Source organism: Clytia hemisphaerica, unplaced genomic scaffold, assembly GCF_902728285.1.
Source record: "Clytia hemisphaerica strain Z4C2 unplaced genomic scaffold, Clytia hemisphaerica genome assembly, whole genome shotgun sequence".
Lineage (NCBI taxonomy): Eukaryota > Metazoa > Cnidaria > Hydrozoa > Leptothecata > Clytiidae > Clytia > Clytia hemisphaerica.
The window spans coordinates 454,396-471,747 of record NW_027103633.1 but is presented as its reverse complement, the minus strand read 5'-3'; the positions used below and the strand labels follow the sequence as shown (position 1 = coordinate 471,747).

The 17,352-nt window shown below is 34.4% G+C and overlaps 2 protein-coding genes across 2 annotated transcripts; both read right to left on the bottom strand.

Moving 5' to 3' along the window:
• Positions 1-7,557: 7,557 nt before the first annotated feature.
• On the bottom strand, positions 7,558-10,237 carry LOC136802697 (uncharacterized). The gene is made up of 4 exons (XM_067059456.1): positions 10,163-10,237; positions 8,781-9,017; positions 8,189-8,326; positions 7,558-7,744 (listed from the first exon to the last, which is right to left on the bottom strand). The coding sequence occupies exons 1-4, from the start codon at positions 10,206-10,208 to the stop codon at positions 7,587-7,589; spliced, it is 579 nt and encodes a 192-aa protein (XP_066915557.1). The 5' UTR covers positions 10,209-10,237; the 3' UTR covers positions 7,558-7,586.
• Positions 10,238-12,172: 1,935 nt separating this feature from the next.
• On the bottom strand, positions 12,173-16,530 carry LOC136802624 (calmodulin-like). Its single transcript, XM_067059376.1, has 5 exons — positions 16,435-16,530; positions 15,947-16,084; positions 14,858-14,952; positions 14,282-14,429; positions 12,173-12,534 (listed from the first exon to the last, which is right to left on the bottom strand). Exons 3-5 carry the CDS (start codon positions 14,891-14,893, stop codon positions 12,470-12,472), a joined length of 249 nt encoding a protein of 82 aa, XP_066915477.1. The 5' UTR covers positions 14,894-14,952; positions 15,947-16,084; positions 16,435-16,530; the 3' UTR covers positions 12,173-12,469.
• Positions 16,531-17,352: the final 822 nt, after the last annotated feature.

Genomic DNA, 17,352 nt, shown 5'->3' with positions numbered 1-17,352 from the left:
AAGCCGTAAGGGTTAATTTTTCGCTCAAATTTGCTCAAACTGTGCAAAATTTTCTCTGCATTGTAAGGGACCGATTTCAAAGGCCTAATTTTGGGCCGCACGTATGTCGTTTTTTTCGAGTGACCCCCCCCCCACCCCGGGGACACCTCCAGAGTGGTTTCAATAAACTATACTCGCCCAAATAAAAATTTGTTGTCTACACTGTGAAAAATTTCAAAGACCACCACTATTAAATATTTAATAATTTGACACGAAAAAAAATTGAAAAAGTAGTTGAATTTTTGGTTAAAAAAAGTAGAAAACTCACAGTCCTGATGTTTGCTTATCAATTGAGTTCCGGAAGGCTTTTTCACTCAAAACTTTCAAAACTTTGACAAAGCGATAAGTTATGAGGAATAAAAAAGGTTTGCTTTCTCTTGATTTGAGATTTGATAATTTAACACCCTGAAATATCAAAGACCTTGAAAAATAAAGAAATAAATATTCCGTACCAAAGGGTTCAATCGTACAGTCCTTATAAAAAACACTTGTCTGGAAGCTTATTGTTTACTTTTTGTTAGCTTCTTCCTTGTTATTAACAAAAGATGAAAATCGATTTGGTCAATTTTTGATCACGTTACCAAGTACTCCTCGTCTTGGGATTGGTTTAAAATTTAATCACATGATCAAAAGTGAGCAAAACAAACTAATTTCTCAGTCCATATCGAAAATTAAGTTTTTTCAAATAAAAGATCATCTTTTATTTTATGGTCATTGTCTTCCAAGATTAATACATCAAGGAACGGCATCTACGACCAGCCAATCTAACATATGCAGAGAAAATCGGGTTATGTGATTATACTTTATTTTTTCATATGCACTAATTAAATCACTACGAAAAATTGAATAGATACGAAACTGGACATCCAAATTTAGTTAGAAAAAACGACATATGGACGCTTACAAATAGTATAAAAGGAGATGCAAAATCTCTTCCAAAGTCACATTTCTTCTCAGCTACCATACTGATAAGACGTTCAGCTACCACACTGACAAAATGTTTGAAAATAACCGAGAACCACTAAAAATCTGGGAACCTGAACCAGATGGTAAGGATACATTTTGTAAGAAATTTTTAAAAAACAAAAGTCTCAAAAAAATATCTTCTGAGGATGCTTAGCCAAACGCTAAGCATGGCCCACTACCAGGCTGGTTATTGAAGAAGTCTTTTTAGACTGCGGGCCGAAAACCTATAGACTGGTAGACTTCAACTGAAGACCTCATTGAAGATATAAATGAGACCACACTTCAAAACCCAAATAAAAGGACTATTCCTCCGGTTACTATAATCACTTCCCTCTTTATAAGCACTTACTTTTTTTCTCTGCATGGAAGGTACTATAATATAAGTTCCAATTTTATAATAAAACTAATTCTTGTAAATGACAGAAGATCACGCTTGGAGTGTCAGCATCTATTAATACAAACCACAATAATAAGAAGGACTTACTTCACAAAACACATTGTGGAAATGGATCAAAGCTAGGCTGCTGGCATCCACTAACGGATTCGTGCTCCTTATAGAGGATGCTTAATAAGCTATATTTCCTTTGTCCAGAGATTTGCCGCCTTTAGCCGATATACGGCTAAAGACATTTTTAGCTGGCGAGTGTCTACAAATATAACATTACGTAATGTTTAAATTTTCTGTGAGGCACCAAATCATAGATTGGAAAATATATTTGGATTTTGAAAAAAAAGTAGGCGGCGGAAGGAAGTTTGCTTGTTTTTCTTCCTCCTTTCTTGTTTAGTGTGGAGATTTTGTAAAAGATGAGAAACTAGTGTATATGTATAAAAATTGCGAAGCGATCCAGGCAAGTCACTCGATTCGCAAGTTGCAAGCAAAGTATTTATAGGGTCACACACTAGACATTGCAAATTAAAATAGATTCATAACCAATTCGTAAATGTAAACAACTTACGACGTTTACATCTACGGGTTTGAGGAAAATTATATGAATTCTTTCATGAATCGTTGTGAAAAGTTCAATAATCATTTGTCCGCCCTGAGTATTTTTATTTCTTAGTTTTTGTTTTAGACTCGTTTTACTTCCGGTTTCGAACTCCTTGCGTTCAAAATCGAACTTTCGAATATTTCTTATTTTAAATTTCGAACGTTCGAATAAAAATAACATTCGAAAACTTTTTTCCTAACACAAACACCCCTGTGTCATAGATCCGCTAGAAAACTTGGCAAAAATTTCGCCCCGGGAGGGAAAATACCTTTCTAGCCTCTTCAAAAGGTCTTCCTTGCAAAGAGCCCAGAGAATCAAAAAAAGTTAAACAAACTTTAAAGTTTGAGACAGGGATGTGAAATACAGAGGATTTCAAGACTAGAATTTAATAGAAATAAGTTGACTTATGTCCCAAAATTCAATAACCATATTAATTAGGAATATTGTATCATTGCATCGTAAATTATGAAAAATTTAACAAAGTTCTAAAATTATATAAAACTATCATTAACGCTGTAAAATCCCCAGATAAAAATAAAGAAAAACCAGATAAAAAAAACTGAGAAAGTATTCTTCAACGATTCTACTACGTATAACCTCTAAGTTTTACTGGCTGTGATTTTTTTCAAATTTGGGAAACTCCTATCTTAAGTTTGCTAAAGGCAAGTACTTGGCAGTCTTTTACCCTCTTACTCGAGTTGTTGACAAACAGGAGCAAACTCTTCACATAAAAAATAAAAAATCTGTGACTTTTTTCTCGGCTGTAACACACGAATTTAAAACAGTTAAAATGCATCCATAAACACAATGTCATGTTTTGTCATTGTATTTCGACATTTTACAAGTCATTACCATTAATTACCATTACCAACAATAAAATCCTTTATAATACATACAGTCACATGTCAATGTTCTATATCTCTGACCATCGTCATCGATGCGTATTCATAAACAACAAAAAATCAAAGATCCCACACCATTGAGGGTCGGTCAAGCCAAGATTTCAAAAACAACGACAAATTAACATTTCTCCTTCCACTCACTGAATAAGGGGAGGAATAAATTCTTCTAGGTTAGCTATATCCAAAATTATATTTTGTTCCCATCCATTCAAAACATACAAAAAGTTCAGTGATGCTCACTTCAACATACTACCAATAAGATTCAATCCAAACCAAAAGGAATGGCTTTCCCATCATATGTATACAGTTTATTTCTTCAGCTTAGATCCTCTTCTTGCAATGAAGCAACAACTCTGTTGAGCCTTGCCTGTCGATGAAAGAATAAAAATTCCATCTTCTTTCTTCTCATTCCGCAAGTTCAGCTGCTTTCTTCGTTTCTTTTCATCAAGCACCATCTCTTTTCAAAATACCAATTTCTCTTTTCAAAACAACAATAAATGTTTGTTTGTTGTTTTTAGTCAACATTCGAATTTGGAAATGTTCGAAAGCCCTTCTTTGCTCGAGTCAATGCAATGACTTCTTGAAAAATGAGCGCCATTTGAACGCTTCTTGAACGCGTCCAGCCCGCGCTGATTTTCCGATCTCTTCTTTAGATCTCCTAATTTAAACCTTAAGGAGATAAAAACAAGACTTATCTAGTGCCGATAACCACGTGTATTATCTCTGTAGCTTTTAAGAATTGGTATATCTAAACGCACGAGGCGACACTTTTTGAAAAAAACGAATTAAACCATCCGTAATTCCAGGTCTCTCCGCCGCGATTCTAGGTTTGATCTAAGGAAGGGCGGGCGGCTTTCTCAATCATTTCTGCGTTTGAAAGATTGGATATATATAGTAATTTTTCATTTGCGCTCCCCAGCGTAGGTGAGATTTAAAGGTACATATACACGATAGCAAAACTGCTTCGCTCATGTATATTCGCTTCGCAATTAGATTTATTGAATTTAAGTGCCCTGATGTATCTTCTGTGTGCACCAACAAAGTTTTGCTTCATAAAACTACATTTTGATGCTTTAATTTGGACTTGCATGAGTGTATAATTTTTTACCACACTGGATTCGTTGATCACTTTGGCTCCAGATAATTGTTTTGTCAGTTCTACAGATATGTTGCAGATTATTTCAAGGTATTCTAGTTATGTGTATACAGTACATTTTGGGGGTCATATTGAATATTTCTGACATTACTTCTTTATGATTCTACAAAAAGGGAGTGTTGTTGTTCCTTCAACAAGGGCCTTTAAATGTTAAAACAAATAAAGAACTTTTCTTCAGCTTTGGCATTTCACTTTTTAATCCCGGGAGGGGTACTACCCTTGTCGACCGACGGGGGTGCTCCGCCGAGGTTCGAAAAATGGACCCTACGTGGGACTCGAAATTTGCGAAAAAAGTGACCCTGAATGGGACTGAAATTCCAAAATTTTCTCAAATTTTCTACTTTTTCCCCAAATTTTCCAAAAATAGGCACCCTACGAGGGACTGATTTTTCTATTTTGGTGTTTTTGCGACCCTACCAGGGACTCGTGGAGGTTAAAAAAGGTACCCTGACCAGCGGAGCATCCCCGTAACCCATTTTGCCTTAGTACCCCCCCCCCCCCCCCCCCCGGGTTTTTAATACTGTGTGGCCTTTGTATCTTTTCAGGTACTTAGCTTCAATTCTTTGAAGAGATTGGAGTGTTTCTGGTTGTTTTCTTTCACTTTTGTGTCCATATTTCGTTTGTATTTTTTGAGCTTCGACCGAAGAGCTGATGGAAAAGTTTTGATAAATTTACAGACCAGATATCTTATAAAAGCAAAAGTCAAAAATAAATCTACAGACTGTACATAATGCGCGCATCAGATTGTTTTTTATCTTTTTTCTGTTTTGTTTTTCTGGTCTGGGATTCGAATTTCAAATGTAAACATTCCATTGAAAACGTTCGAAACGATCGTTTTTGCGCGCACATCAATGTCAATCAAATTACTCGCCAAGATTTCCTTTGCGAACCGGAAAGCGGTTGGTAGATCATTAAGCAGACCTATACTACCTGTGGTTTTGTAGAGGTCTGCGATTCAGACTAGATCAAAGCACGCTTCACCTGGGATCTGATTAAATGTATACCACATCTAATCTTGTCATATACAAAATAATTACTGCAGAATTATAATAATAGACTTTAATCAGAATATAAATCGATTATCCAAATCGAGAATATAAATCGAAAATCCATATCGAAAATTCAAGGTAAGAGACAATGGAAAGAAACAAAAGGCTTCCAGACCAGGTTTTTTATACGGACTATGGTTCAATAACAGTCATGTTAGTCCGTTTAAATTTTAAAAGTTCGTTCGCTCAATCTTTTCCTTTAACATTATTGCCACCGGAGGAAGCCTAAAGCTTCTGAGGATGCCATTCATAGCTTCACGCATAAGGAAGTTGGGCAAACATATCATAATTTTGCGCGCGTTTTTCAATATTTTAGTTCCGCTTAACGGTAGCATTCTTATTTGACGGAGAGACCGTTTTATCATCAAAAAGACTATTCCGGAGTTATTTTGATCTGATTACTCATTTTGAAATGTCAGTTTGTCTTTTTTTTATCCCTGGAGAGTTAAATAAAACTAAGGAAATTCCCCTTTCTGGGAAATTCCCTTTTTATACCACAAGTAGTTATTAAGCGCTCTTCATAGGTTAAAAATATTACTCTACTCAAAGTATTCGAACAGTTATGATGCTAAACGTGTACATTAGTAAAATCACATATGAAGAACAGTATCTTCAGATATATACGCTTTTTATACCGGGTGCGCCACAAAAAAGTTTCTCTCTTTAAAACTAATTTTCTCGAAATCTAAAAATTTTGAAAGAACCTTTCCAATTTCATTGGAAAGAAGAAAGGTAAACTTAAATTTTGATGGGTCATTTATTAAATTTGATTCATTAAATCAAAAGTTATACTCAATTGAATAAAAAAGTTACTTTCAGAAAGTGCTCAAAAACGTTGAAAATCGACCTATCAAATTTTCATTTCAAAATTGGCAATACGATAGCCTTTACATAATTAAAAACATTTTTAAGTAATTAAACACATAAATTTCGAAACTGAAGGGTCAAAAGGGTTTAAAATCTTAATCAAGATCACCTTAAATTATTTTACCCAAATTTTCCTCACATTTTTGGTTTTAGATTGGATAAAGTCTAGTAAGACTGGATGTACCGCGAAACCCATATTTTTATGTATTTTTATGAATTTTACTGGATTTTTGGCCTTTTTCGACGAATTTTCTGCCTTTTGTTGAAATTAAACCTTCCTTTATACAACAAAAGATCATTTAGACAGCTAATTATCATTTTTAATGACTAAAGCGAAAATACTGATGTATCAAGTAATTATGCTTCTGTTTAATTTGATAGGTCGATTTTTAACCTTTTTGAGCACTTTCAGAAAGTAACTTTTTTATTTAATTGAGCATAACTTTTGATCTAATGAATCAAATTTAATAAATAACCCATCAAAATTTAAGTTTATCTTTCTTCTTTCCAATGAAATTGGAATGGTTCTTCTAAAATTTTTAGATTTTGAGAAAATTAGTTTTAAAGAGAGAAACTTTTTTGTGGCGCACCCGGTAGGAAAAACCAGTAAGTCATAAGATTCTGGCTGGGCTGCTCTTAAATTTATATGAGTTTTTCAGCCTTAATGTCAAATTAATTAAAATGGAAACATGTATTTCTCAGTAATTTCTGAAATCTGAGGTTCAGATTCTTCTTAATTTGTTCTTAGGTTTTGGCCAAATTTCAGCCTCGTATTCTTATGAAATTGTTCTTATAAAAAACGTGTAAGACAAGGCACGGATGTCACTCTAAGTAGACTGTAAATCACTCCCTTGACACATTTGTTAGCATTTGAAAGAATTTTGTCTCAGATGAGAGGTCACTCTTAACAAAAATTACTGTAGGGCTAAGGTCATTCCTTTTGAACGCAAATTCAACTCTATGTGTTCGTTTTGCTGCGGTGGCACCTTAATGAAAGTTATGGCTAGTTTATAAATACTTAATTAAAAAAAAACTAGATATAATTATTTTTAACATTAAATTGAAAAATAAGATTGTAAATTCAACCAATGATAAAGCAATGTTTTTGTGATAAAAAACATCTAACCAAAACAGGATCAATATAATTACATATTTACACGTCCACAAATTATAAAGATGATATTTTTACGGTAAATAAAGGAGGCGTCCCTCTTGTGCTGACAGAGAAGAATTAACAATTTCTTCTTGGCAAATAGCAGGGGATACGTTAAAAGCTGTTTTTTATAAAATTTTGCAAATTGAAATTAAAACTGTGGGTCATATAATCCGAATCGGAAGTAAATACAACTGACATCGTAGAATTTTCTTCTAGATCTTGCTTCGTCTTAGGCAACATTGATATTAGTTAATTCATTGCAATATACAACAAAATGGCTAGAAATTGGAATCTCCTATTAGTATTTGAATTTAGTTATTCCAAAAATTTCACACAATCGCTGTATTGGAAGTATACATATTTAGAAAAAGTTTCACTAAAACCTATAAAAATATTCGTACATTTTAAGTTTCCATTCCACCAACCACCATCAAGAAAATGCTATCTGGATATCATGAATACTTAGTTTCTGTCTGTCAGTGAGGCCAGGAAAGCACTTATTGTGAAGAACCAGGCGATCAGGAAATAGTAAAAGCACCATGCAGCTGAGTAGGTTTTGAAATCTTTTTCATGATCCAGTGAGCCAGCAAATACACCCAATACTATGATACCAATAATTGCTATGGAAAAATGAAGAAAATAAAAGGTTGAAGGTCAGATTTTAGAGACTTTAAACTGATGCATCTCCTCTTTTTCAAAATACGCCATTGGGAAGCGAGAAAGACATCCCTGTATTACAAACCAAAACCCACAAAGTTTTGTCCCTCAATAGAAAAAATACCCTACAATTTCGGCCTCACTGAAAATAGACTTTAATTCCATCCCCAATCAAAATTCAATGTAAAATAATTACATTCCAAAACCATCCCCAATGGAATTTTTTAGAAAGAATTTCTAAACCCATTGCGATTTCGAGAGGAATCTTTATTCCTGCTGTGCGGAGAAAATATCAACTAGGGCTGTGAGACAGGGGTGTGGGATAGGGGTGTGGGACACATCGAAACCACAATCTCAATACCGTGTTAAAAGGGGTGAAAAATATAAATAAGAAAAATTTGACTTACATCCCAAAAGCAATGGTAAAGAAGCATATGTAACCAATGGCCGTTGTGTCAAATACATGACTGTTGCTATGACGATAGTTGCTACGCCCAAAATGACCGTCATTGGGATTAACAGACCTCGAGTGATCCTCATGAATTCTGTGGGAATGAAAGTATGATTCCGTCAACTTTATATTGCTAAGCTTTTAAAATATTACATGGTTTTCTAAAATATTTATAGCATTAGTCATTCTACAAACATAGCCAGATGAATGAATAAATCTTTCAGAAAATTTAACCTACACACAGTAATGACCTTTATAAACCATGGACCAAGCTATATCCTCCATTTTTGTTCGGAGTTTTTTGAAAGTGGTATCCGCGGAAAAGCCATTGTAGTGTTAGATCACTAGAGTGCAACTAAACTAGATCTAGCGCCCTCGACGCGGGTACCACTTTCAAAAAATTCTGATCAAAATATTTGCCTGGTCAGGTTTATATAAAGCTCCGTAATTTAACCCTAATATTGAAAGTCACGAAAATTTAATGAAAACAGGCAAGCCTCAGCCTAAATTTATTTGTTCTCATAAAAAAGAAGCATTTATTTTCTCACCTGGAGGATGTTCAAATCCAGCTACCATATTTCCATTGCCATATGGTTCACATGTTTTTACCAAAGGTTTCAAAGGTTCTTCTGGTGCATTTCCTGCTCTCTTATCCTCACATTTATTCCACAGACCGAAATAAGTGGTCGTTTCTTCGTTAGTTGCCGTATCCAAAATTGTCTTCATGGCCCAAAAATCATACGACAAAGAAAGTGCGACGAAAATGGTGGCACATAGCGTAGCACCTGTTAAATGAAAAAACGAAAAAATTAATATTTGTTAATATACAAAGGAGATGGTTTAAGTAAACAGCCCTTCTCACAGACCCGGTGTAGGATCGGTAAGATTTCCTGCACTGGAGACGATATTTTGGCCAATTATTCCAGTGCTTAAATAAGAGTGATATCGTTTGCTTACTCATCAATTTTATTTTACAAGATTTTTGATATTGAATTGACACGAATGTGGAGCAAGATTGGTCAGAAAGAGGAAAAGAGAAACATCTTTTTGCTTATATCAGCATAATATAACAATAGGCACAGACACTGTCCTGATATAAAATATGTGTCTGATATAAAGCAACAACACTTATGTAGAATTAAAATTTTTTAGTAACTGGAGTTCGAGTTCATTATTGGGCTGAAAAAAAGAAAAAAACCGTGCACCCCCTGTTGAGGAGGTCCAACTTTTTGTGACCTACCCCCTTGGAATTCCAGGCAATTTTAGGATCATACCCCTCTGGAATTCCGAATTTTTACAAATTTTCAATCATTATCCTCTTGGAATTCCGCTTATTTTTGACGAATTTTCGTCTACCCTTATGGAATTCCACTGCATTTCAAACCTTACCCCCTTGGAACGGAAATGGACCTCCTCAACAGGGGGTGCGCGATTTTTTTCTGGAAAAGCCCATTCCATTTGGAGAAAAATCTATGCAGCTGGCATCCACTAACGGTCTCGTTCTCCTGATACTACCTGCTGTTCTGTAGAGGTCCGTGATTCAGACTTAGACAAAAATAAAAAACAACTTCAAACGAACATCCACAATAACATTTTGAAGTTATACAGTTTCATGGTAACATGTGAGATGTGGGGGATCACATGGCAAATGGAGGGTACCATTTGAGGGTATTTACCCCCCTTAGGGGTGCCTTTTTTGGACCTTCAATATCCCATAAAGGTTCCTAAAAACCTTAAAATTTCAGTCCCCCTAAAGGTTGCAATATAAGAAAAATTCCTAATTTTTGTCCCTAAAATACCTAAAGTTCTGTCCCAAAATTCCCAAAGTTTTAGTGTGTTTTCCTCCATTTCTTTACCCGTCATCCGGCAAATTTAGTTGTTGACAGCTTGATAAAAAAGCGTTTGTTATCGTCTGTAAAATAACTCTTACCTAAAATCCAAACTCGTATGACTTTAGTTGATTGTAATTTACCCATTGCTGATAGTAATTTAATGTTTCGATGTCTCTGATGTGAAACCCTCTCACAAACGGATCTGAAGTTAACGAAAAATTAGTTGAAAATGAGCAGCCAAAACAAAACAAAGGTAGGAAATATCCTATAATTGAAAATAAATAGATATAATGGAGCAATATTAGCTGTGTAATATCTGATATTGTTTTAAGCAAGTAGCCAGGGGGTTTTTGCCGGAGTTAGCCTTATTTTGTTTTCTGTTAAGAAAGAAAAGCCTGGGAAGCAGCTTCGGCTAGATCAATTACTTGTGAAACCTTTTGATCTACAGTTTGAAATTCGTTTAAATTTTTGGTTTTAAACGGAAAATCTAAAAGAAATTTTAGCAAACAGACCCCCCTGGAATATTTTCATCACATTTAACAACAGTGATCTATAGGAAGTTATTAATAATACAATAGCCTGGACAGAGCTAATAAATGCTGAATCATGACTTGATTATCAAGCTTAATTAAGTAAAAGAGCAAAGTTTTATATAATACCTTGTCATGTCGAATACGTTTGGTTTCTATGCGTTTTGTTTGGTTCTAATGTGTTTTTTTTATTTTCAATAGGATCTCCACATCATATACATGCCTCAATGACACTGCACATTCCAACACGAGATCATTTCTGAAGAGTTTTTATTTAGATCATTTTAGCAAATTCCAATTTTGGAAGGATAAGAAAAGGTGATTGGATCTCTATAATATGCCTTTTATACTCTCCCTGGTTCTTCCAGAAGAATGTAAAGAGATAGAAAAACAGCTTCTTCAGAACAATAGACAAACGGCTCGTCATATACCAGGTCCTTTGCCCTTAAGGGAGTTTGTTTCTAGCTAATGGATTTCTTTTGTTGTTGCTTTAAAAAAGTTGTATAATTAGCGTGGTATGACGAAATTCTTTTGTTTCAGATCAAATTATGCGTTAACTTTAGGGGCTTATATTTTGGGGAGACCTCTTTTATGCCAAAAGATACCTATATTTTCTTGCTCAGAATTTTCTAGCGATTCTAATGATATAACAGCATCATGACCGCATAATTAGATTAAAAGCTAAAGTGCACGAAAATAAGAAATCAAATCTGTCTTTGATGAATTTCTATGAAATTTTTTAGAAATAATTTGGTATCATTGTGATGAGAATTTTTCAGACTACAAGTTAGTGTAAAATTTGAAACCAGCCCTCTTCGCATGGCGAGCCGTTTTTTTTCTGAACTTTTTGTAACGGCCAAATTAAAGGTAAAACAAAGGAGTTTTCAATAGACACGATCAGAACAGTTCGGGTAATCAGAGAAGGACTTTTTCTATTCCATCCCATTTCTCTGGTTATACTTATGCTGAAATACCATCAACATATTGAAAAAGAAAATACTTGAAATACGTGAAAACATCATTCCATAATTATTATATTACCTGTGAAGACGCTTTTTTGACGGTAATTTTGGTCAAAACCTGAGAACCAATTAAGAAACATTTCCAGACTCATGTAATCGCTTTTTAAGCTGCATAAAGACCCTGTATGGATATAAATTGGAATGGCCAAATACCATTCTGACCACAAGGAAGGTCATAATTAAACATAAAGTTAAACTACACCTAAAATTTAGATTATAATATTCTTTTCTTAAAAAAAATTGTGTTAGCTTGTCAGTTTTGTTCTTAAAAAAGCCAAACTATCCACAATATCATCATATTCACATATTTTACAGGTTTTTTTAATTATAATTTTGATACTAATTACCACGCATATATCACCAACCCAGCTAACTAGATCAGGTTACTCAAAAACCGCTCGCTGCAGTTGTACAGTAGACTCTCATTAATTCGTACTTCTATTATTCGATTCTTTTTTAAATAATTATAATATCCCCTCCTGTTAGGAAAAAAAAACAACAAAAAGCTGTACCGTATTTGCTACTGTAAGATGAAGAAATAGAGTTCCTTGAGTCTCCGCAGGCGGTATCCCTAAACACGCCGTCACACTAAAATTTCGTTAAAATTTGTAATCATGGAGGAAAAATTGTGAAAAGTAACCTTAATCACACACAGTCACGCCTTCACTCAAAAGGATACCCAGTTTAGATTCACACCGAGTAAAATTCGCACTTAAAAGATTTAGCATCGATGCCAAATATCAGCATATCAGGCTAGAAAGCTGGGCTGGGTTAGCGAGGCAAGGTGAATAGTAGTAAGTGTTATGTTAAAAGTGTCTTTTTTTAAACACCAGCAAGTCTGATATTTCCCCGATTATTTGATGACAAGACCGGGTTTCGCTGGCGTCTGGATACCATCCATCATAATGCGAGTGAATTCTATGAAGAAAACGATAAATGAATGAAATAAATAAATAAAAAACTCCTTTTTGGGTCATATTTAAAAAAATCTAATTTTCTAAATACAAGGGAAATTATAAAAAAGCGAGGTTTGCCCCTCCGAGTTGAAGCAAGAATTATATGCTTTGTTTTTTTTTTCAGGATATTAGTTAAATTGATTATGGAAATTGAATGGTATTAGCAATAAAGAAATTACTACACTATGTTTCATCGTTTGAAAGGAACGAAAACGCTCAAAGATATTCGCAACTTATAGAAGACATCTTCATTGATCTTTATCTCCATTTTTAAATTCTCAAAAAGTCTTTAGTGTAAAACATACCGGGTGCACCAAAAAAAAGTACCTTATCGGGGAAAACTTCGTCTGGGAAAAATATTCGTCACTTGACCAAAACTTAGTTACTTTTCCTCGACGAAGTTTTCCCCGATAAGGTATACATGCTTGTCGAGATATTATGAGCTTCAGGATTTAGATTTTTTTGTTCACTCTTTTTTTATCGTATAAAGGATGCTCTACTAACATGAATTTTGAGCTATCATACATTAGGTTTGAACAAGTGATACTTTTATGGACCATATGAACGTTAAACAATCATTCAGAACACAAATAGTGACGATTTATTAAAATTGGTCATTTGTTTCTTATAAAAAAACGTTTAGAAACCAAAATTTCATGCTCTTAAAATATTCTTTCATATTCAAGACTTCGTTAGCAAAAAACATCTATCTCATCAAAAAATTGAGTAATTTGGCTAAGAACATTGATGTATGCTTATTAATGGTGATTCTTATAGATAAAGATGCGTTTTTTGAGCTGAAAAGTTCTTTTTTTACAAAAATCTGCTTGACACATCTTTTACCTACTTTCATGCAAAAAATCAGAAAAAAAAACGATCCAATATTTCACAAAGTCCAAAAAACCCTTTTTTTAGCCGTTTTTTGGCCCATATTTGCCCCAAAACATTTTTTTTTCGAAAATCGGGCTCCGTCACATTCGAGGGTTTATAGTTATGCATCTTTTTGCAAAAAGTCATAAAGAATGAAAGAGCCAATCTCGAGAAAAGCTAACGTACCTAAGTAATTGATAATGTGCTTATAAAAAAATATCGAATTTGGCCAGTTTTTCTATAAAAACACGCAAAGCAACCAAAGTTTCATGGCTAACACACATATTCTTTAAAAGTAAGCCCTCATGAGAAAAAAAAACATATATCTCATAAAAAAAATTGAGTAATTTGACTAACAACATTGATGTATGCTTATTAATAGTGATTCTTATAGATAAACATGCGTTTTTTAAGCCAAATAAATTTTTTTGCAAAAATCTGCTTGAGCCATCTTTTACCTATGATGGTACCCTACTTTCATGTAAAAAATCAGAAAAAATTAATGATCCAATTTTTCACAAAGTCCAAAAAAGCCGTTTTTTGGCCCAAATTGGCCCAAAAATTATTATTTTCGAAAATCGGGCTCTGTCACATTTCGGCCACCACCATTTTGCACCTTTGTACCAAAAATCAGATAATTCCTATGATTCAATCTCGAGAAAAGCTGGTAACGAACGGACGGACGGACAGAGGTGAATTTATAGGACCTCCACCCCAACGGGGTAGGTCCAAAAAGTAGCTCGAACGATATAAAAAGAATGAACACTGTATACTTTTTTTTGGTGCACCCGGTATAAAAGTATTTGTTACACAAAAATAAACACACGCATAAAAAATACCTTCATAATTGACCATGCCATCACCATCGAGGTCAGACATCCTAATCATCTGATCTACCTCATCATCAGTAAGTTTATCTCCCAAGTTTGTCATCACGCGTCGTAATTCTGCCGCTTTGATGAACCCGTTGCCGTCCTTGTCAAATACCTGAATATTGAGGAGACGAATACACCTACAATATCGGTCAAAATATATTGAGAATTTCGGTTAATTCCTCGTTTTTAGCAATTTAAAGTTTGGGCGAGAAAGTCGCTTTTTGGCTAATTGATGAATTTATTCGAATATTTCAATTCGGGAGGGGTTTATAGACTTTTATAGACCAGACTATATTCTGAGCCCTATTAGATGACTTTGATTGTATAAACTGTTCAAATGTTCGAAGTTGTTGCATCGATTGGAAATTCAGGTTTTCGCTTAAAAATTTCCTCTAAACTTGCCTTTTTTGACAAAGATTAAGGGCCAATTTCAATTAATTTTCGGCTAATTTGCGACATGAAATTTGCGCGAAGTATCTGGAAACGGTAATTCGCGAAACTAAATTCGTTAAAATTTTTCTGATTAAAATAAGTATAAACCTTGAAAGCTTCGATGACGTCCTCTTCAGTTTCCATGATCTCAAGTTCGTTTTGAAGAAGCAGCAAAAACTCCTTCAAATCCAATATACCGTTATCTAGTGAAAGAAACAAACAAACTTCGTCCCTGTGTATTCCAAAATTTATTTACGTTACTGATGGACGCCAGAGGATATCCTAGCTTAAACGTTGAATTCTCAAAGCATTACGTAAAAAATGTACATTAAGTGCAACGGCTTCAAAATAGAAAAACAAATTAAATCTTTTTTGAATTACATTATTTTTTGAGTTCCAAAAACAGAAAATATATACCAGGATTGGCGCTATCAGTTATTATCAAAAAGCTGATAATACGCAGGGAGCGAGGTTTACGACAAATCATTAAAGCGCAGCGTTTATTCAAGACCACATTTTTCAATTTATGGGTGTCGATGCCAGATTTGAATCTCTAAATTCGCTTTCCCCGAAGTAACAAAATCATCAATAAAGCTTCGTAAAAGTTCATATAGAAGGGGCTATAATCATTGAGTTTAAGGCTGGGAAAGATATGGAAAACAAAACCACTAATCTCACAATTCACATCCAAGCGCTAGATTAAATCTGTCATTCAAAAATATGACGCAAATCTTAAGGTTTCAGCTTTTTCTTGCTTGAAAAAGGTAACCTTGGTTCCTTTCCAGCCATTCGGGCTTTTATTTTCATGTCCATAATATCCTAATATCTTTGAAAAGACGTTCATCAACTAAACTCGAACATGGTTCCTTTGAGTTACTTTTTTATGATTCTGATAGCACTCACGATTGTGTCACGTCTATCAGTAAAAGTGGTGCAAGTGGTTCTGGGTACGACATTGATTCATCAACAATACAAACCTTATCGGAGTTCTTTATTTTTCTAAAACAGCGATGCATTGTGGGATTGTTTCGGGGGTATTACAATAGAATTCCCTCGAGGAATTCCTAAGATATTTCTATTGTAATACCCCCGAAACAATCCCACAATAAATCGCTTTTTTAGAAAAATCAAAAACTCCGATAAGATCTATTGTGTGCTATTTGTAATAAGAAACAGACATGAGAAACAGAAACACACCGTCGTGATCCACGAGGTCAATTTTGCGTACGATTTCTTCATCAGAGGGAAAACTTCCCAATTCGTTCAAAAATAATTCCACATCCTCTTTCGTTATTTCCCCATCTTTTTCGTGAGATGTTAATATTTTCTTCAAAGCTAAAAGAAAAATTGAAATATCAAAACAATCCCCTGACTAACCGTAACTTTGCTACCATTTTGATTCTTGTGAAGAAAATAAGAAAAACCGCTCTGTAAGATTGAGAAGGTTGTGGATATACTGTTTGCAAACATGACTGCCGAAAGCTTTCAAATTTATGTTAGTGATTCAACACTGTGATCGAGTTAAAAAAATCCCAACGACAAATTTTTTTAAGACAGTAGAGCCAAAGGAAGGCGATACTTAGCCAATAAATGGATCTTACAATTAATGCTCCAGGCCCTATATTTAGCGTAGAAAGAGTAAATCTTTTTTGAAAAAGTCAAATTGAAGAGTATTAATTGCTTACCAGAAGGTTCCTCTTTATTATCCTGTGAAAATGAAAGAGAAAAGTTTGTTAAAGTTTTATCAAACTATGTCAACCTTTCGTATAAGGTCGTGACGTTTATTTTGATTGGAAGATACAGTTTGCTGTGAACCTCTTTTGTTAACGAATCTTTCTGTAATTCGAACAAAAACATTCGTCCTCTCGCGGTTAGAAAGCCGTATAAAATAATCTCCATTATCCGAATCTTTTTATAATTATTGGTCCCTTTAAGATCGAATTAGACAATAAACTGTTTGAGGTTTTCAAGCGAAGGCCAAAGAAAGACTGTTTTCGACAAAGTTTATGTTGAATTTTCGTCCCCGAACCAAGTTGTTTGGCAAAAAAGAGGAATTGAAAATTCACAACCCGTACAATATTCTTCACCCTAGTTAGAAAATAGTGAAAATACCTTACTTAATGCAGTAAGGAAGACGCGACCCGGAGACTACTCTTTCGATAGTTATCAAACCCAAAGCCCTGGATTGATCCACTTTCAATTGGTCCTTCTTTCTTTCCTTATCTTACTGAGTATTAACAAAAGAGGCATCAATTTTTAGTGTTGAATAATGTGTTTACCCGAGTATTAAGAGTATTAAGACTGGATCTAACATAGGGACCAGCGGGCAAAATATAACCAAAGTCGATATAATTTCATAAAATTTACGAGGGAAATGCTTCTTTTCGCTTGCTAATTCTTCTATTCAAACCAAAGTCGATATTTTTTCAGTTGGAGGTAGCAGTTTTGGGGACATTTTTTCAAACATATACAAATTTACGTCCCGCGTACGCAGATCTTGCCAAAGGATGCAGAACGCGCGTTTAAGGCATCAATTTTCAGTGTTGGATAATGTGTTTACCCGGTGAGCCCATGACCTAGATCTACCTTTGCGCTAGGGATCT

Excerpts from the sequence above, each read along its gene's own strand:
- LOC136802697 (XM_067059456.1), bottom strand. The coding sequence starts at position 10,208 with ATGGGTAAATTACAATCAACTAAAGTCATACGAGTTTGGATTTTAG. Across the intron at positions 9,018-10,162 it reads CATACGAGTTTGGATTTTAG|GTGCTACGCTATGTGCCACC; the intron begins GTAAGAGTTATT and ends TTCATTTAACAG. Across the intron at positions 8,327-8,780 it reads TGGATTTGAACATCCTCCAG|AATTCATGAGGATCACTCGA; the intron begins GTGAGAAAATAA and ends TCATTCCCACAG.
- LOC136802624 (XM_067059376.1), bottom strand. The coding sequence starts at position 14,893 with ATGGAAACTGAAGAGGACGTCATCGAAGCTTTCAAG. Across the intron at positions 14,430-14,857 it reads ACGTCATCGAAGCTTTCAAG|GTATTTGACAAGGACGGCAA; the intron begins GTTTATACTTAT and ends CTCAATATTCAG. Across the intron at positions 12,535-14,281 it reads TGGCATGGTCAATTATGAAG|AATTCACTCGCATTATGATG; the intron begins GTATTTTTTATG and ends TTTTCTTCATAG.